The sequence below is a fragment of the Stenella coeruleoalba genome (genome assembly GCF_951394435.1).
Source record: "Stenella coeruleoalba genome assembly, chromosome: 20".
Classification (NCBI taxonomy): Eukaryota; Metazoa; Chordata; class Mammalia; order Artiodactyla; family Delphinidae; genus Stenella; species Stenella coeruleoalba.
In genome coordinates, this window is record NC_137166.1 from 1,300,520 (window position 1) to 1,316,331 (window position 15,812).

At 62.4% G+C, this 15,812-nt stretch overlaps 1 protein-coding gene across 2 annotated transcripts in view; it reads right to left on the reverse strand.

Moving 5' to 3' along the window:
* The window catches only part of ZFPM1 (zinc finger protein, FOG family member 1), a 67,642-nt gene that overhangs the window by 10,510 nt on the left and 41,320 nt on the right, over window positions 1-15,812 (reverse strand). For both annotated transcript variants that reach the window (XM_079907152.1, XM_079907153.1), the window contains exon 4: window positions 6,766-6,899. In XM_079907152.1, coding sequence (XP_079763278.1) covers window positions 6,766-6,899 — 134 coding nt within the window. The remainder of the gene's footprint in view (window positions 1-6,765; window positions 6,900-15,812) is intronic.

Here is a 15,812-nt window from a genome sequence, read left to right on the forward strand (position 1 = left end):
CCCAACAAAGAGGTCAGTGTCTGGGTTCTGTGCCCGCTGATAGCCATCAGAAACCCTATCTCTACCGCATCCGCTGTGACAGCCGTATCTGAGGCTGTTCCCAAACTCGCCATACAGCGCGTGAAGTAGCGTCGAGGGGAGGTGGGGGCCTGCAGAACGCCTCCCCAGGGCACTGCGGGCAGGTTCGCGGGAGGTCGGGAACCTGGGGCAGGCCCTGATCGGGGCCTGCACTCATCTCTCCCTTTCAGCGTGTCCTGAGAAGCCCCCGCCTGCGTCCCACTCACCATCGCCAGAGGCAATGGCTTTCCACCCTTGGCACAAGACGTTTCATGAGGCAAGAGAAGCACGACACGGGCGGCTCAAGGCATGGCCCCATCTGGCAAAGAAAGACCCGTGATGCACCACGCCTGGGCTGAGTGCCTTCCCTTGGGAATTACTCCCTATCACAGCCAGAGGAAGAGGGGCCTCGCCAGGAGGGCACCGGGCTGGTGCACCGCAGCCCCGTCACCCCCTGGCCCGGGATCATCCTGCTGGGAGTCGGGCTGTGCCAGGCAATGACCGCTGGCAGCGGCCTTTGGAGGGGCCCCACCGCTCAGAGCCCATCTGCGTGCGGTCAGCTGGCAGCTGGGCCTGGATGGTCCCACGTCAGCCTCACAGGCAGGCTCAGACCTGCTGCCCTGCGTGCCATCCAGGGGGCACCCTCCCAGCTCTCACTGATGTCACGGTGGCCTCGTGGCTAAAGTGGGTGAGCCGTGGGAGGACAACTGGACAGACAGATGGGCCGAGTGAGTGAGGGCCCATTTGTTCATTCATCCATCCATCTACCCATCCTGCCAACATCTATCCATTCACCATCTACTCATCCATCTACCTTCTACCCATTCATCCACCATCCATTAACCCATCAACACATCCACTGACTCACCTATCTATCCATCCACCTTCTACCCATCAATCCACTATACACCCGTTCACCTTTTACCTGTCCATCCATCCATCCAACCATCTATCCACCATCTACCCGTCCATCCACCATTCTTTATCCGTGCACACATCCACTCACCCACCTGTCCATCCACCTGTCCACCCACCATCCAGCCGTCCATCCACCTTCTGACCATCCATCTAGCATTCAACCTTCCATCTACCTGTCCGTCCATCCATCCACCCAACTATCCACCTGCTACTCGGCCATCTACCATCCACCCGTCCATCTATCACCCATGTATCCACTATCTACCTGTCCATCTGTCATCCATTTATCCATCCACACATCCATTCACCCACCCATCCATCCACCAACCACCCATCCATCCTCCTCCTACTGGTCCACCTACCATCCACTCATCGATCCACCATCCACCTGTCCATCCTCCATCTACCATCCACACGGCAATCCACTATCCATTTATCCATCCACATATCCACTCACCCATCCATCCACATCCACCCATCCATCCACCATCCATCCGTTTATTCATCCACACATTCACTAACCCACCCATCCACCCATCCATCCACCTCTGCCCATCGTTCTGCCTTCCACCCATCAGTCCACCATCTACCTGTCCATCCATCCATCCTCCCATTCATCCACTCACCCACCCATCCATCCACCTTCTACCCATCCTTTCATCATTCCCCCCGCCATCCACCCATGTATGCACCTTCTACCTGTCCATCCACCATTCACTACCTGCTACTCGTCCATCTACCATTGACCCATCCATCCACCATCTACGTGTCCATCCATACTTCCACCCACCTCCCATCCATCCACCATCTACTCGTCCATCCACCATTCATTTATGCATCCACGTATCCACCTGCCCACCCATCCATCCACCCACCTGCTACTCGTTCATCTATCATCCACCCATCCATCCACCATCAACATATCCACCATTTATCCATCCGTCCATGCACCATCTACCTGTCCATCCACCATCCACCACCATTTTTCCATCCAATATCTACGCACTCCTCCAACAACCATCTACCCGTCATCCACCACACCCTTCCATCTACCCGTCCATCCGTCCATCCACCATCCATTCAATATCCACTCAACTGATCCTCCACAACCATCCACCTGTCCATCTACTATCCACCGTCCATCCACTATCCCCTGCAATCCACCTTCCACCCATCCATCTACCATCCATCCATCCACCATCTACCTGTCCATCCATCCACCCATCTATCCACCATTCACCCATCCTTCCACCTTCTAATTATCCATCCACCATCCACCCTTCCATCCACCCTCCACACGTCCATCCATCATCTTCCTGTCCATCCATCCATCTGCCATCCACCATCCTTCTTCTACCTGTCCATCCACCATCCCTCCTCCATCCACCATCCACCAGCCATGCACCTTCTGCCCATCCATGTAGCATTCAGCCTTCCATTCACCATCTACCTGTGCATGCATCCATCCACCCATCTATCCACCATCCACCTACCCATCCACTGGCTACTCGTCCATCTACTGTCCATCATCCATCTGCCGTTTATCTGTCCATCCACCATCTATTTATCCATTCAATATCCACTCAACTGCCCCTCCATAAGCATCCACCCATCCATCCACCCATCCCTCTACCATCCATTGTCCATCCACCTTCTCCCAGTCCATCCACCGTCCATCTACCTTCTCCCTGTCTATCTGCCATCCATTTATCCATCCACACCTCCACACACCCACCCATCCATCCACCATGCACCCTTCCATCCACCTTCTACCCACCATCCACCAATCCATCCACACATCCAATCACCCACCCATGCAGCCACCTTCTCCCCTGTCCATCCACCCGGCCATCCAACTTCTACTTGTCCATCCACTATCCCCCGCAATCTACCATCCACCCATCCATCCATCCACCCATGTGTCCACCATTCACCCATCCTTCCACCTTCTACTTGTCCATCCACCATCCACACTTCCACCAACCATCCACCTAACCATCCACCTTCTACTCATCCATCCATCTACCTGTCCCCACTGACCCATCCAACATCTACCTGTACATATATCCACCTTCTACCCATCTGTCTACCATCTTTCTGTCCACACATCCATCTACCCGTCCATCCACCATCCACCCATCCATCCACCGTCCATCTGTCCATCAAACATCACTCATGTATCCACCATCTTCCCATCCACCATCCATTTAACCATCCACACATCCACTAACCAACCTATCCATCCACCACCACTCATCCATTCACCTCCAATTATCCATCCACGCATCCACGCACCCACCATCCATCCACCATCCATTTATCCATCCATACATCCACACATCCACCATCCATCCACCACTCACCAGTCCATGCACCATCCACCCACCTTTACCTATCCATCTGCCATCTACCGTCACCCATCCATCTTCCATCTACCTGTCTCTCCATCCATCCATCCCTCCCTCCACCATCTACCCCTCCACCCACCACCCATCCATCCATCCTGAACATTTCCTCTGCAGCTGGGTACAAGTTTTAGAACTGCTGCACCTCCAAGCCCTGGGTTTCTGTGGTGGAACCTGGATCCTGGGGGACCTTGAGGTCCCACAGCAAGTTGGTGTCAGAACCAATTCTCGACTCCTGGCAGGCTCTGCGTGCTGTGTCCTTTCTGGGGTACCGCCCCCGACGCCCAGTGTGTGCAGGGACTGTGACGGGAGGCTCCTTGCCTCCCCTCTGGCCTGCAAGCAGCCTGGGCCTGAGGAGACCAGTGGGAAAGGGTTGCCACACCCCAGCGTCGCCCCTCTCCCGCTTCCCTCTCCAAACAGCGAAGACAAACTGCCTGGCGGGTGACAGGACGATCAGGGGCGGGAGGTACACGGGGGAGAGAACCGGGGCCCATCAGCTGAGCTCGATAAGGGGCCTGCTGAAATGTTAGCGAAAATATTTAGACAATAAATGAAGTATCGGAAAGGCACGCATATCTTTAAGAAATCAATCATCTTGTACGTGTGTCTGGACACTCGGCGCCAAGGCGGAGATAGTGCCTGCTGGGGAGATAAGGGTTAATCAAGGATTTAATTCTGCAGGAGATAAAGCTGCAGGGAAGAGCAGGCAGCTCCTTCCTCCCTGGGCCCCTCTGCAGAGCCTCAGAGCCTCAGAGGCCCGCTTCTCTGGCGCACTCCCTGGATTATCTCTCCGCTTGGAGAGGGTTTTCAACCTCACGCCAAGTCTCCCCAGGCTGACCTGCGCCCTGGGCCCAAGGAGGACAAAACCCCTGGAGAGGAGGCTGCAGGCGGGAGGGGAGGGCCTGGGGGTGGGGGTGCGGGCATCTCCAGCCCCCCATCCCCGTCCTGCAGGGGTCTCTGTGGTTAGGAAAATAGTGATTTCCCCTCTGCTGTTTGGTCCTGGTGACTTTGGCAAGTTACTTAACCTCCTGGAGCCTCAGTTTCCTCATCTGGGAAATGGGAACAGCAGTACCCGCCTCATGGTGGGTGGAGAAAACGAGGGGCCGAGTATAAGGATGGGCGCACAGCAGTGCGTCTCGAACACGCACTTGGAACTGTCCATCTTGGAAGCGGTTGACTGTCCCCAAGGAGGGAGCAGAGGAGAGAGGTGCAGGCCCCGCTCAGGACACACTGAGCTCCCCAGTCCTCAGCCATCCCGGCTTTGTCCCATCACTGCTTATGGCTATTCTCTGAGAGTCCAGACACGAGAGTCACGGAGCTCCTCTTAACTCCCCCCAACGGCCTACCCTCTCTCTTAAGAGTCGACTGCTGCTTGTACACCTCCAGTGACGGGGAGCTCATTGCCTATAGACTGCTGTAAATACCACAGCCTTGGTCACACAATGGAGCCAAAATGTGGCTCCTTCCAAGGAGCTGAAATCCACACTGGCGCTCCCACTGCTTTCTCCCTGCTTGGGGCCACGGGGCAAGAGGGTCATCCCTCCCTGGCCATGCTGCCTGCCAAGCCACGCCCTGGGGTAAGCACCACACGTGGATCACGGCGTTTAACCCGCCCGGCTGCCCTGGGAGGCCACCACGTCACAGAGGAACTGCTGCTCTGCCCACCCTCTCCTCTGCGGGGAGGCTGCAGGGTCTGCAGGACCTTGCAGGTCTCAAGGACCCTTCAGGGCTCCCCTGGGTCCCCCCGCTGAGGTCCCAAAGGCCGAGGAGACAGAAGCTCAGAGAGGTGGAGGCCTGCCTGGGGGCACACGGCAAAACAGCCACAGGGTAGGAGAACCCAGGACCTGGACCCTGTGCCATGGGGACGGCCTGGCCTTGAAAGTGGGGGCCCTTGGTCCTGGGCCGGCTCCCACCCCCTGGCTGAGTGGTCTGGGTGAGCACCGCCCCTCTGAACCTGGCCACTCAGCTGGGAGAGGCAGCGTGAGCAGCCCAGGGGCCTCAGCTGAGACGTCTCCAATCTCCCGAGGCCCGGGCCCCAGCGCTGAGGTTCTGAGGCAGCGTGACCCACGGCTCAGGGTTCACTGCACACGGGAGTGGGTGCGGGCTGTGAGCTGTAGTCCGAGAGCTGCAGCTGGGGATCCTGCCCACGGCTCTCTACCAGCCCTGCTGCAGGCCAAGTCCCAGCTGTTAAGGCAGCATTTGGCCTCCAGGCGCAGGGCTGGCGGGAAGCCCCCCCACAGCCCCGCCACTGCCAGCGAAGGCCCATCAGAGGCCCACGAGGCCCAGCGTCACAGGGCGCCTGCCACGCCTGAACGCCACGTCAGGAATCAGAAGGGCCCAGGCCGTGGCACATTTGGGGCACCTGAGCCTGGGCTTGAGGGGACCAACCCGGGTGCTGCCCGGCCTCCCAGGCAAGCGTCACCATGAACTCTCATCCAGCACAGGCCCCTCCCGGTTCCCACCACACCGTACGTGCCCATTCCACCGGCCCACACTTGCTTCCCATACGTCAACGCCCTTGCTTAACCGAAACGTATTTTAAAATGAGCATCTGTACCCTTTGCGAGAGGACGCCACACCGACTTGCCAACAACTGAGGGCAGCTCAGCAGCAACCCCGAGACAAACGACAGCCCAGCGGTCGTCGGCGCGCGCTAGAGACGCTCAGGTAGCGCCCTCTCCCTGTCGTCTGGGGGCCACAGGCGCGGAAACGCAACGAATAACCACCTCGCTTACCACGAGGGGTGGCCCCACTCGTGAAGCCCAGTGCCGGGGGGCAGTCCCTGCCTGCTTCCCCAGCCACAGGCCACAGGCCAGGTCCAGTCCCACCACTTGGTTCCTTATTGCTTCCCTCCCTTGAAAGCCCTTCTCTTTCTCTGCCTCGCCAACGTCTACTCATTCATTAAGTGCCTGCTGAAAGAATCCCTCCTCCAGGCAGCCCTCCCTGTGTCACCCCGAGGTCGCAGAGGCCCCGCATCACCTCCTCCAGGCAGCTCTCCCTGTCACCCCGAGGTCCCAGAGGCCCCGCCTCACCTCCTCCAGGCAGCTCTCCCTGTCACCCCGAGGTCCCAGAGGCCCCGCCTCACCTCCTCCAGGCAGCCCTCCCTGTGTCACCCCGAGGTCGCAGAGGCCCCGCGTCACCTCCTCCAGGCAGCCCTCCCTGTGTCACCCCGAGGTCGCAGAGGCCCCGCGTCACCTCCTCCAGGCAGCCCTCCCTGTGTTCCCAGGCAGTTAACTCCTCCCTGCATCTCCTGACATGTTTCACGTGGAGTGGCAGTTGCTTCTGCACGGGAGTCTAGCCCGGGCCTGGCTCAGGGGGCTGAAGGGGCCTGTGCCCTGGGCCAGACACTGTCCTGGCCGCTGCGGCCGAGGTCAGGGCTCCTTACCGGTTCTGCCTGCCCGGGGGACGAGGCTCTGGTCTGGATGCTCCCGCGGAACGGGCCCCAGGACAGGCCCTCGGCGAGGCTGCGCCGAGCCCGCACGCACCTCTGTCCGTCCTGCAGCAGCAGCTTCAGCTCATCTGCGGGGAGAGAGGTCAGAGGTGTGAGGAGGTCCAGGTCCCAGGTCCAGTCTGTCCTGCGGCACCCGCCCCCCCGGGAGCAGTTGGGGGGCTGAGGGCAGAAGCGGGAGGGTGGCCCTGGCCCAGGTTATGGGGATGGTGGCTGGTGCCAGGTCCTGGGGGCCAGGCCAGCCCCTGAAGTGAGACCTGTTCTGGGGACGGCAGGTCGCAGAGATAGGACAGCAGGGGCGCCTGCAGCTGCACTGAGCAGGTGGGCGCACCGCTCGGCGGGACCTTGGCGGCTGTGTTGGGACGTGTGTGCCTTGCACAGCCTAGGGCGCACACACGGAGCCGGGTCACCCCTACTCCTCACGTGGGGGCAGGCAGAGTGGAGGATGATGACGCCGCTGAGACCGCCTCCCGTCCCCTCCACACGGTCCTCCCAGCCCCTTCCCATCAGCTGGAGCCCCAGAATCCGCAGAGCACGACCGTGTGGGCAGCTGTGAAATGCTGGGACCCCGCACCTCCCAATCCTCTTAGCATCTCAGCACAGGGCCCAGCATGGGGAGCCAGGCCTGGAGCCAAGTGTTCCTCCCCTCCCCCGCCCACTGCTGGCCGAGGCCCTCGGCACAACCGGACTGCGCTCGGGTAGCGCCAGCATCACTCCCTGCAGGACCCCCGCCTGCTCTCTGGAAAGGTCTGGACCCAACTCCTGCCGAGGCCCTTGGTCGGCGGCTGCCTGTCCGAGCGGCCTGTCGCCCGGCTGAGGGCCTAAGGCTCGCGGGCCGCGGCCACCTGTGCTGTGATCAGGGCCAAGCTCCCGGACTCTGCCAGCTTGCGTGGCCCGGGCTGTGGCTCCTGTGTCAGCTAGGGGAGTGGCCTCTGTGCCCGGCCCCCGGCAGGATTCGGTTCCGTTGACGTGGACAGACGGGCCTCTGCCAGGAGCCCCACCACAGCCCTTCTCACAGGGAGGGAGCTTGGGGTCGCACAGGTCTGCAGGTGGGCTCCCAGGTTCAGCCCGGCCTCAGCGCACGACCCACGTGACCTGTGGGGGGGGCTGGACGGTGGCCCGCAACCTGGGAACGTTCCCTTGTTTGGACAAAGGGTCTTTGCAGATGTGATTGAGATCGGATCTCAAGTTGAGACCATCGGATTATCCGGTAGGCCCTACGGCCAATGACAAATGTCCTCGTAAGAGACACACAGAAAAAAAGAGGCACAGGAACAAGTCCACTTGAAGACGGGGCGGGGACTGGTGGGATACAGCTGGGGGGACACTGCATCTGAGCCTCTGCGGGAATGCGGCCCTGCCCACGCCGTGATCCGGGACTTCTGGCTCCAGAGCTGTGAGCGAGTAGACTTCTGATGCTTCGAGGCAGCAAGGTGGTGTGAATTTGCCCGGGCCGCCCTGGGAGACGCACACCTGGCACGTTACCTGCCGTCTCGAGCCTCAGTGTCCTCAAAGCCGAGGGGATGATGGTGGCAGTGCCCTCCCAGGGCAGTCTCTCCCCAGGCCACGCGCCCTCTGCCCAGGAGGGCGGGGCCGCCTTGTGCCTCGGGTGCCACCTGGGCTGCCTGGGCCCACAGAGGCCTCACGTGGCCTGGCCTGGGCCCCGAGCAAGCGCTGCTGCATTGGCCCCGCTTCCTGGATCCCCGATCGGGCGGGCTGTGGCCTTAATGGGCCCGATTATCAGATAACCGCCGGCCTAATGGCACAGATAACGTGTAAATACACCAGGAGGCCCGGCTACAATGTTCTAACTGGGTCCTTGTCTTCCCCAGGGCAGATAAGATGGCAGGGGACCAGGACGTGGCCAGGAGGCGGCGCCCTTTATCGGCCCCGCGGCGAGGGGGACAGAGGCCGGCCATGTCACTCTGCAGCCCGCCCACAAGGGGCCGTGTCCTCTACCTGTGCACCCAGGATGCCAGGGTCCCAGCCAGGACTCTGCCCATGGCGCCCCCCTCCGGCCTGCAGGGTGCCAGCCGGCATGCGGTCGCCCGTTCCTGCCCGAATGGCCCTATGATGTCGGCCCTCTCCTGGTCCCCCCCACAATACAGATGAGGAAACTGAGGCCCCGAGAGGCCACATAGCTGGCAGTGGGATGCCAGGATCTGAGCCCGGGCCGCTGCTGTCCTGGGTATATTTGGGTCTCTGGTACCCCGCCCAGCTGGCCCCAGGGCGTGGGCGTGTGGGGAGAGGCTGTCTAAAGGCAGGTTTGCTGGGCATTCACTTGTCCATCCAAATGGTCTGGCCAGCCATCCGACGGGTCCACGCTCTCCTTCTGAGGCTGGCTGGGGAGCCCACCGTGGGCTGAGCTGGGTACCACCTGCCCCCTCCCATCCGCCCCCTCAGGACGGTGGGGTCAAGGCGGAATCATCCCGCTTCCCAACACATGGCCGGTGCCCGTCCAGACAGCCAGACCTGCGCTAAGCCGCATGGGGTCGGCCCACACCCTTTCTGGACTTCAGTTGTGCTGCTGGGACCACAGACGAGCCAGGGATAGTGACCACGACTCCCTCTGTTGCCGTCACATATTTTCCTTTCAGTGTCCAGGGCCTGTTCCTGGCTTGTCAGGCTTGGGCCCCCCAGTACGGGACAGTGCCGTCCATCTGAGGCTGGCGCCCACCTTCCTGGGGGGCAGAGGAGGGGGGAATTCAGTCCAGTCTTCCCCAGTGCGGGCCAAGTCCCACACAGACTCAGGGACACGGCGGGGCCGGAGGTGGCTGGCCCAGCTCACTCCGCGGGCGAGCGGGGGTGGGGTGCAGCCCCAGGCCCCCAGTCTACCCCTGGCTCGCTGCACCTGTGGGGTCCTGAGGCCCCTCTCTCAGAGCCCTGGCCCTAGCTCATCCCCAGTACTGGTAGCCCCCCAGAGGAAGGGGCAGAGCCAGTGAGCCCCCACACCCGCCCACGCTGCACCACAGACAAACTGCCGTGGCTCCTAATCGCGCCCCAGGGCTGGCAGCCCCAGCTCCCAGATAACAGCGTGGCTGGCGCTTCCCGTGGCAGCCACTCCATCTCCTGGGTATCACGCACCACCAGAGGGAGGACGGCTCCTGATAAAGGCGGCCGTTCTGCACGACGGGGCAGAACCCACCACTCAGGGCTTGCTGGGGGATGGTCGAGGCCTGGGAAAGGCAGGGAGGCCAGGGATCTGAGCGATGTGGGCTGAGGATCGGGCAGTGGTCGCCACTGGAAGCCCCCTCCCTGGTCCAGGGGAGGCCGTCCCTGAGAGGCTGGGCATTAGAAAGGGTACCCCATGTGGGTGGATGCAGGGCCATAGCAGATGCCTGGCTCCATGATGGGAACATGGCTGGATCTCAGCCCCAGCTCATTCAGTGCCCTTGTGCAGTGCACAACCTGTGCAACTGTCTACGGTGGCCCTGGTGATGTTCAACATCCATCCACTCAGATAAACTATTTCCAGCTCCCAGTTCCTGCCCAACCCCTTGCACAGTCAAGCAGGTGTTAAAGCCCAGTTAGCACCTATCAGAGACCCTCTCCCAACAAGAAATAAAACTGTATCCCAAAGAACGGGGGTCAGGAGAGGCAAGGCCACCTACTCCTCGCAGACTGGGTACCTGGTGGAGGCTCAGTTCAAGGTTGAGAATGAATGAAAGTATGAATGAGTGAGGAAGGGGCTGGGGGCAGGAGATGCTGAGCTGGGGATGGGAGCTGACTGGGAGAGTGACAGACAGGAAGACACAGCTATTCTTAAACGGCCTCTGAAAGAGCTGGAGGACCTAGACAGTGGTGGCCATGGAAGTGGTCAGCTCCCAACCACACTGACAGGAAACTTGGGGCCCAGGGAGGCCCAGGAGTGCTCAAGCCACACTGCGAGCCCGGGCCGGAGGTGGGGCCAGAACCCAGCCTCTGGACTCACAAAACCCGACGTGGGTACCTGGGGTAGAGCTGAGGGAGGCATGGCCTCTGCCCTCAGGGCTCCCAGGAAACATGGGTGGCGGCAGCTCCAATGGTGGGCCAGTCAGGGTGGACTTCCAGGTGGAGATGTCCTCTGCCCTGGCAGCCTCCTGTGACCCATGTCTCTGTTTCCTCCTCCCAGCTCCAGAGCGGGGCACAGAGAACTCCAGCTCCGGTGAGGTCGTGGCCGAGTGCTCCCTGACCTCTGTACCATGGCCTCCGTCCCCACAGCTGGACAGCAGGGGTGATGCCATTTGCCCTGGGAACTCCCAGTCCTAACACACTTCCTGGCTTCTGTTTATCGAGCCTTGGTCAAGCGCTTGGCGTAATTCACAGGGATTCCTCCCAGCCATGCCGCAGTTATTCCCCCCAGCGTACAGAGGAGAGGCCCAAGGTACACAGCTGGCAGGAAGGATTTGAACCAGAGCCCCAGCATGCTCCTGGCCAGGGCCTTGACACCCTCTTCTGGGTCTTCCTAGTCATAGGAAGGAGGCGACAGAGAAGAGGGCGGGGAGAGGCTGCTGCAGGGGAGGTGAGGGGCGGCAGGTGAGCCCCCGCTCTCCTGTTGCAGGGCTGACTCTCCCTGCTCTGCCCTCACGTTTCCCCATCCGCAGCCTGGTCTCCTCTGGAGGAGGGGGCAAGCCCTGCGCTGCCTGGGTGGACCTCCCCACGGGGGTCGGGCCATCACTACCGGCACAGAGTCAGGACAAAGCCTAAGTTATTCTGTCGTACAACCCCACACACGTCGTTTCCAGAGCAAATACGCCGCGCTGGGATTCAATTTCACCCCCGAGCATCTGCGAGGATCCGGATGAGAAAATTCAGCCTTTGCACATTTCTGCGATTTAAACACCTGTTTAGGTCTTAAAACCCTTCGACGGCGTCCCGAGGGGCCAGGGGAAGGAGGCAGGACGGGGCATCGCCGCCCCAGGCCAGGCTCAGGACCCCATCCTGGGAGCCCAGCAGATGGGGTGGCGGCTGGCAGAAATGGGGTCTGCAGTCAACAAGCGGGCCGAGTCCTGCCTGCCTCTGCCCGGCTCTCGCTGAGCCTCGGTTCACCTGCTGGGCTGGCGGCTGCGACGAGAGTCGAGACAGCCTGTCGGTCGGCGTGGCCGGCCCCGCGTTTCCTCTCCCCCGGCGCCCGGGTGTCCCGAGGCCTACGGCCCCGCCAGGGCTGCACGGAGCTGCCCTCAGACTTGGCTCTGCCCCACACTCTGGAGCCCTTGGCGCCCTCCTTCAATAACACCCAGAGAGCTCGAGACCTGCTCCAGGCTGCGCAGCAAGGGCTGCAGTCACCCCACCAGACCTGAGCTCCTTTCTGACAGAGAATCTAGGGCTCCAACCCGGACCCATCTGGCTCCGGGGCCCACCAAGCCCAGCCCCCCTAGGCCCCAGGTTCACCGAGCCATGGCCCCGCAGGCGGGCTGGCAGCGCTGGCCGGGTAGCCTTGCTGTTCGCAGGAGTGTTGGTGAGCTCAGGGAGGCCTCCTGCGCCCTGCCGGCTGGCCCCTCCTTCCAGGGGCCAGGCTCTGTGCTAATGGCCACTGGCCTCCAGGGTACAAAGGCCAGCCGCCCGGCAGCCCCCGCCCTGGACAGTGGGCTCTGGGATCCGCGTGTGGGCGCCCACCCTGGGGTCACTGCCAGCACCCACTTATCTAATCCCGCCCGGCCCCACCCTGCGGCTCCCTGGGGCCAGCTGGCCCTGGCTTTGTCGGGAGTGGCCCTATCTCAGGATCACGCTGTTTGCCTTTGATAAAAGTCACAAAAAAGGGAGAGAAAAAGGAGAGAGGGAGAGAAAACGCCAGGGGTGAGCAGGCCCCCCCCCGCAGGGTTCTAGAAGTCTCCAAGGGCCTGGGCCCAGAGCAGGGCGGGCTGGGAGGCTGTGGGCCCCGAGGGGTTCCACCAACGTGGAACCAGGCCCAGAGAGGGCAAGCACCTCACTCAAGGTCACGCAGCAGACCAGGCAGAGGGGTCAGTGGGGGTCTGCGGGGCGAGCCACCTCGCTGTCCCCTTGGCCTGCTCACTCATATGCTGGCTCAGCCCCTCCCACTGCAGATGCAGCTCACCGGGCCCCCCATGGTCCGGAACTGAGGGTGGTGGGACCTGCCCATGGTCACCAGCTCTCAAGCCCAGCCGTTTTCCTGCCCCCAACTTGACCGTCCTGACTGGGTGGCAGCTGAGGCCCTAGGAAGACAGAGAGATAAGGGGACAGGGGGTGGAGGTGGTGTCTGTCCTGCAGCTCTCAGCAACAGGGCTGTCCCTGCCCTTCTGGGACTGAGATGCCTGGCGGGGGGAGGGAGCTCCTAGTAACCCAGCTGCCAGGGGATGAGGCCTGACCCCCGTCAGCCCCGAGGCTCCAGGACCTGGGTCGGTACCAGGGCGTGTCCCTTTCTGCCCGTGGCTTCCTCTCGTGTGAAGTGGGGGATGAGAGTGCCCACCTCCCTCGTTGCAAGGTCACATGACACAACAGGTGCAGGGCCGAAGGGCAGGGCCCGGCAGGGTGGGTGCTCGGTGACCACGGGAAGTTGGCAGGGGGCCGGCTGGGCTGAGCTGCAGTCCCTGCACAACCCTGGCCAGGCTCTCGGCCCCTCTGGGCCTGGGGGGGACCCATCCCCCAAACAGACGACACCAGTGGCTGCTCTCAGCGCTGATGGGCTTCCTGCAGCCCAGGCGTGGTGCCACGTGACCACCGTGCTCGCCTCCACGGCAAGTGCCGCGGCAGCGGAACACAGCTGCAGCCGCCGGCAGCCGTCTGCCCGGGTGTCCCGGCCCCGGTGCGCTGTGGGGTTGCTGCCCGTGGCGGGGCAGAGCCCTCATCTCGTGGATACACCGAACAGGGCTCCCGGGCAGGCACAGGAGACCACCTCCTGGGCGGCCTGAGAGGCGAGAGCCCGACCATGTGGGGCGGGCGCCCCCGAGGCTGCGGGGGCCCGTCTGGACACTCAAGGCCCGGGGCTGCTCTCCCTCCCTTCTGCTCTGTGGTCATGGAGCCTCTGGGCTGGGAGGGGAGGGTTCGTCTGCGTGGATGCGAGGCCCTGCTCGCGTGTGACCCTCCCGTGATCCGGCGGGAGGGGGCAAATGGGGCCTGGAGAGAAACGGCCAGCAGACAGCAAATTCCCATCAGCTCCTCGGGACACCCCCACTTCTGGGCTCCACCTTGTCGGCCCGTTTCTGATTCCTGTTTACAGACGGGGCAACAAGGCCCCGAGGAGGGGGAGACCTGGGCCCTGGGGCATGCGGAGGGCTGCGGGACCGTGCGTGGTGGGAAGCCAGCTGCTCCGCAGGCGGCCCGCACATCTGCCGGAGCCGTGCAGCTTCTCCCATCTGGGCTGGTTGCCCAGGCCCAGGCCCTGGCGAGACTCCCACCCTGGCTGCCGACAGGCTTTTCTCTGCGCTGTGCCGCCTTTCAGGGCAGGAAGAAGGCTGACAGGCCCATGCAGCCTGGGGCTCCAGGACCAGGAGACCCAGGGCCATGGGGCACTGGCCCGTCCCCTGGATCAGGCCACACCTGAATGCCACATCAGGAAACAAAAAGGGGCGGAGCTTGATCCTAACCCTGGGTGTCACCAGTGACCACGGCGCCTTTGGAAAGACTCCGGCTCTCATGTGTGACTCATGGGGACAAAGTGTCAAGGGAACATGGTTAAAAAAGCTTGGGGTAAAAATGGGTGCGGTCCGTTTCTTCTGCTCTCTTCCAGTTGAGAAAAGCAGTTGGAGAGATCAAGGGACCGTCTGAGGTCACATGGCCAGCAAGTAGCACAGGAGAGTGAAGCCCAGATCCCTCTGACCCCAAGGCCACGACCCCAGTGCGGGCGCTGTGCCGTCACTCACAGCAAACCTGGCACATCAAGGGGCCGGACGCTCCGGACCCCAAGCACAGTCCCATCCCCATTTCACAGGTGGCAGCAACGGAGCTGAGTGGGGCAGGAAACACTCCCGACGCCAGCCCTGCACACAGGCCCGGCCCCAGGACCCCGACCGCACGGCAGACAGCACAGCCTAGATGGCAGGAACAAGCTGACGTGCACCCTCCAGGGAAGACGGGCTGAGGGAGCCGTGGGCGCACGTGAGCGCTGGCTCAGGAGCAAAGCCACTTGAGCTGTTAATCCTCCAAGCGCTCTCCGGGGCTGGGTGAGGGTCTCCACCAGCCCGGGCGTCCCCACAGAGCCCCTCGGAGGGCCCGGACCCTGGCAGGAGGGACCAGAATTGGGAGAGGAAGCTGGAGGGGCCGGGGAGCTATGAGTTGAGGGCACACATGAAAATGGGGACTGGCTGTCACAGGTTAAATACCAGATGTCACGTACGGCCTGGGATCTCTGGCCTCGTTGGGGGAAGCGGACACCATGGCCGAGCCAGGCTCTGGTTCCTGCAGGGCCGCGACCTGCTGCTGCCCTCGGACGGTGAGCACCTCTCCCTAGGACGCCGCCCCAGCCCGCGCCCATCCTGCGGCCAAGCTCGCCCCATCACTGTTGTGCTGTTTATGTTACCGAGGGCCCGGCTCTGGAGCTGTGACCGTGACCAAGATGGATGGACGCCCATTTCCCTGACGGGGAACGTCAGAGGAGAGGACGTTCCTGGGAGCTGCCCCCAGCGGCCCCTGGATGCCCCTGGTCCTACCGCCGCCTGGGGAAGTCTCACACCTCTCTGCTGGCCCTGGTGCCCTCTGCCGGCACCCAGCCCCCTGAGTTCCGGGCCGGGCAGGCTGTGCAGAGCCTGAGCCTGCCTGGACGGGGTGGCCTTCTCATTCCAGGCCAGAGGTTTTCAAAGGGCTTCAAGCCCAGAATGTCCTTCCTAAGAAGTTGCCCACAGACCCTGCACTCACAGTGGCCGGTGGCAGGGGCTGCACTGGAGAGGGTTCCAGAGCTCAGACCCGAGAGAGCCTCTCAAGGCCCTCCCTCGGGGGGGGACACCCCTGCCCCCCACACCTGCTGCCTGTCCGCCTCCCGTCTCCTGCCAGGCTCTGCCCGGCGGCTGCGTCACATGGGGCAGCCCGAGCGTGGGGTGGAGCCGGCAGGC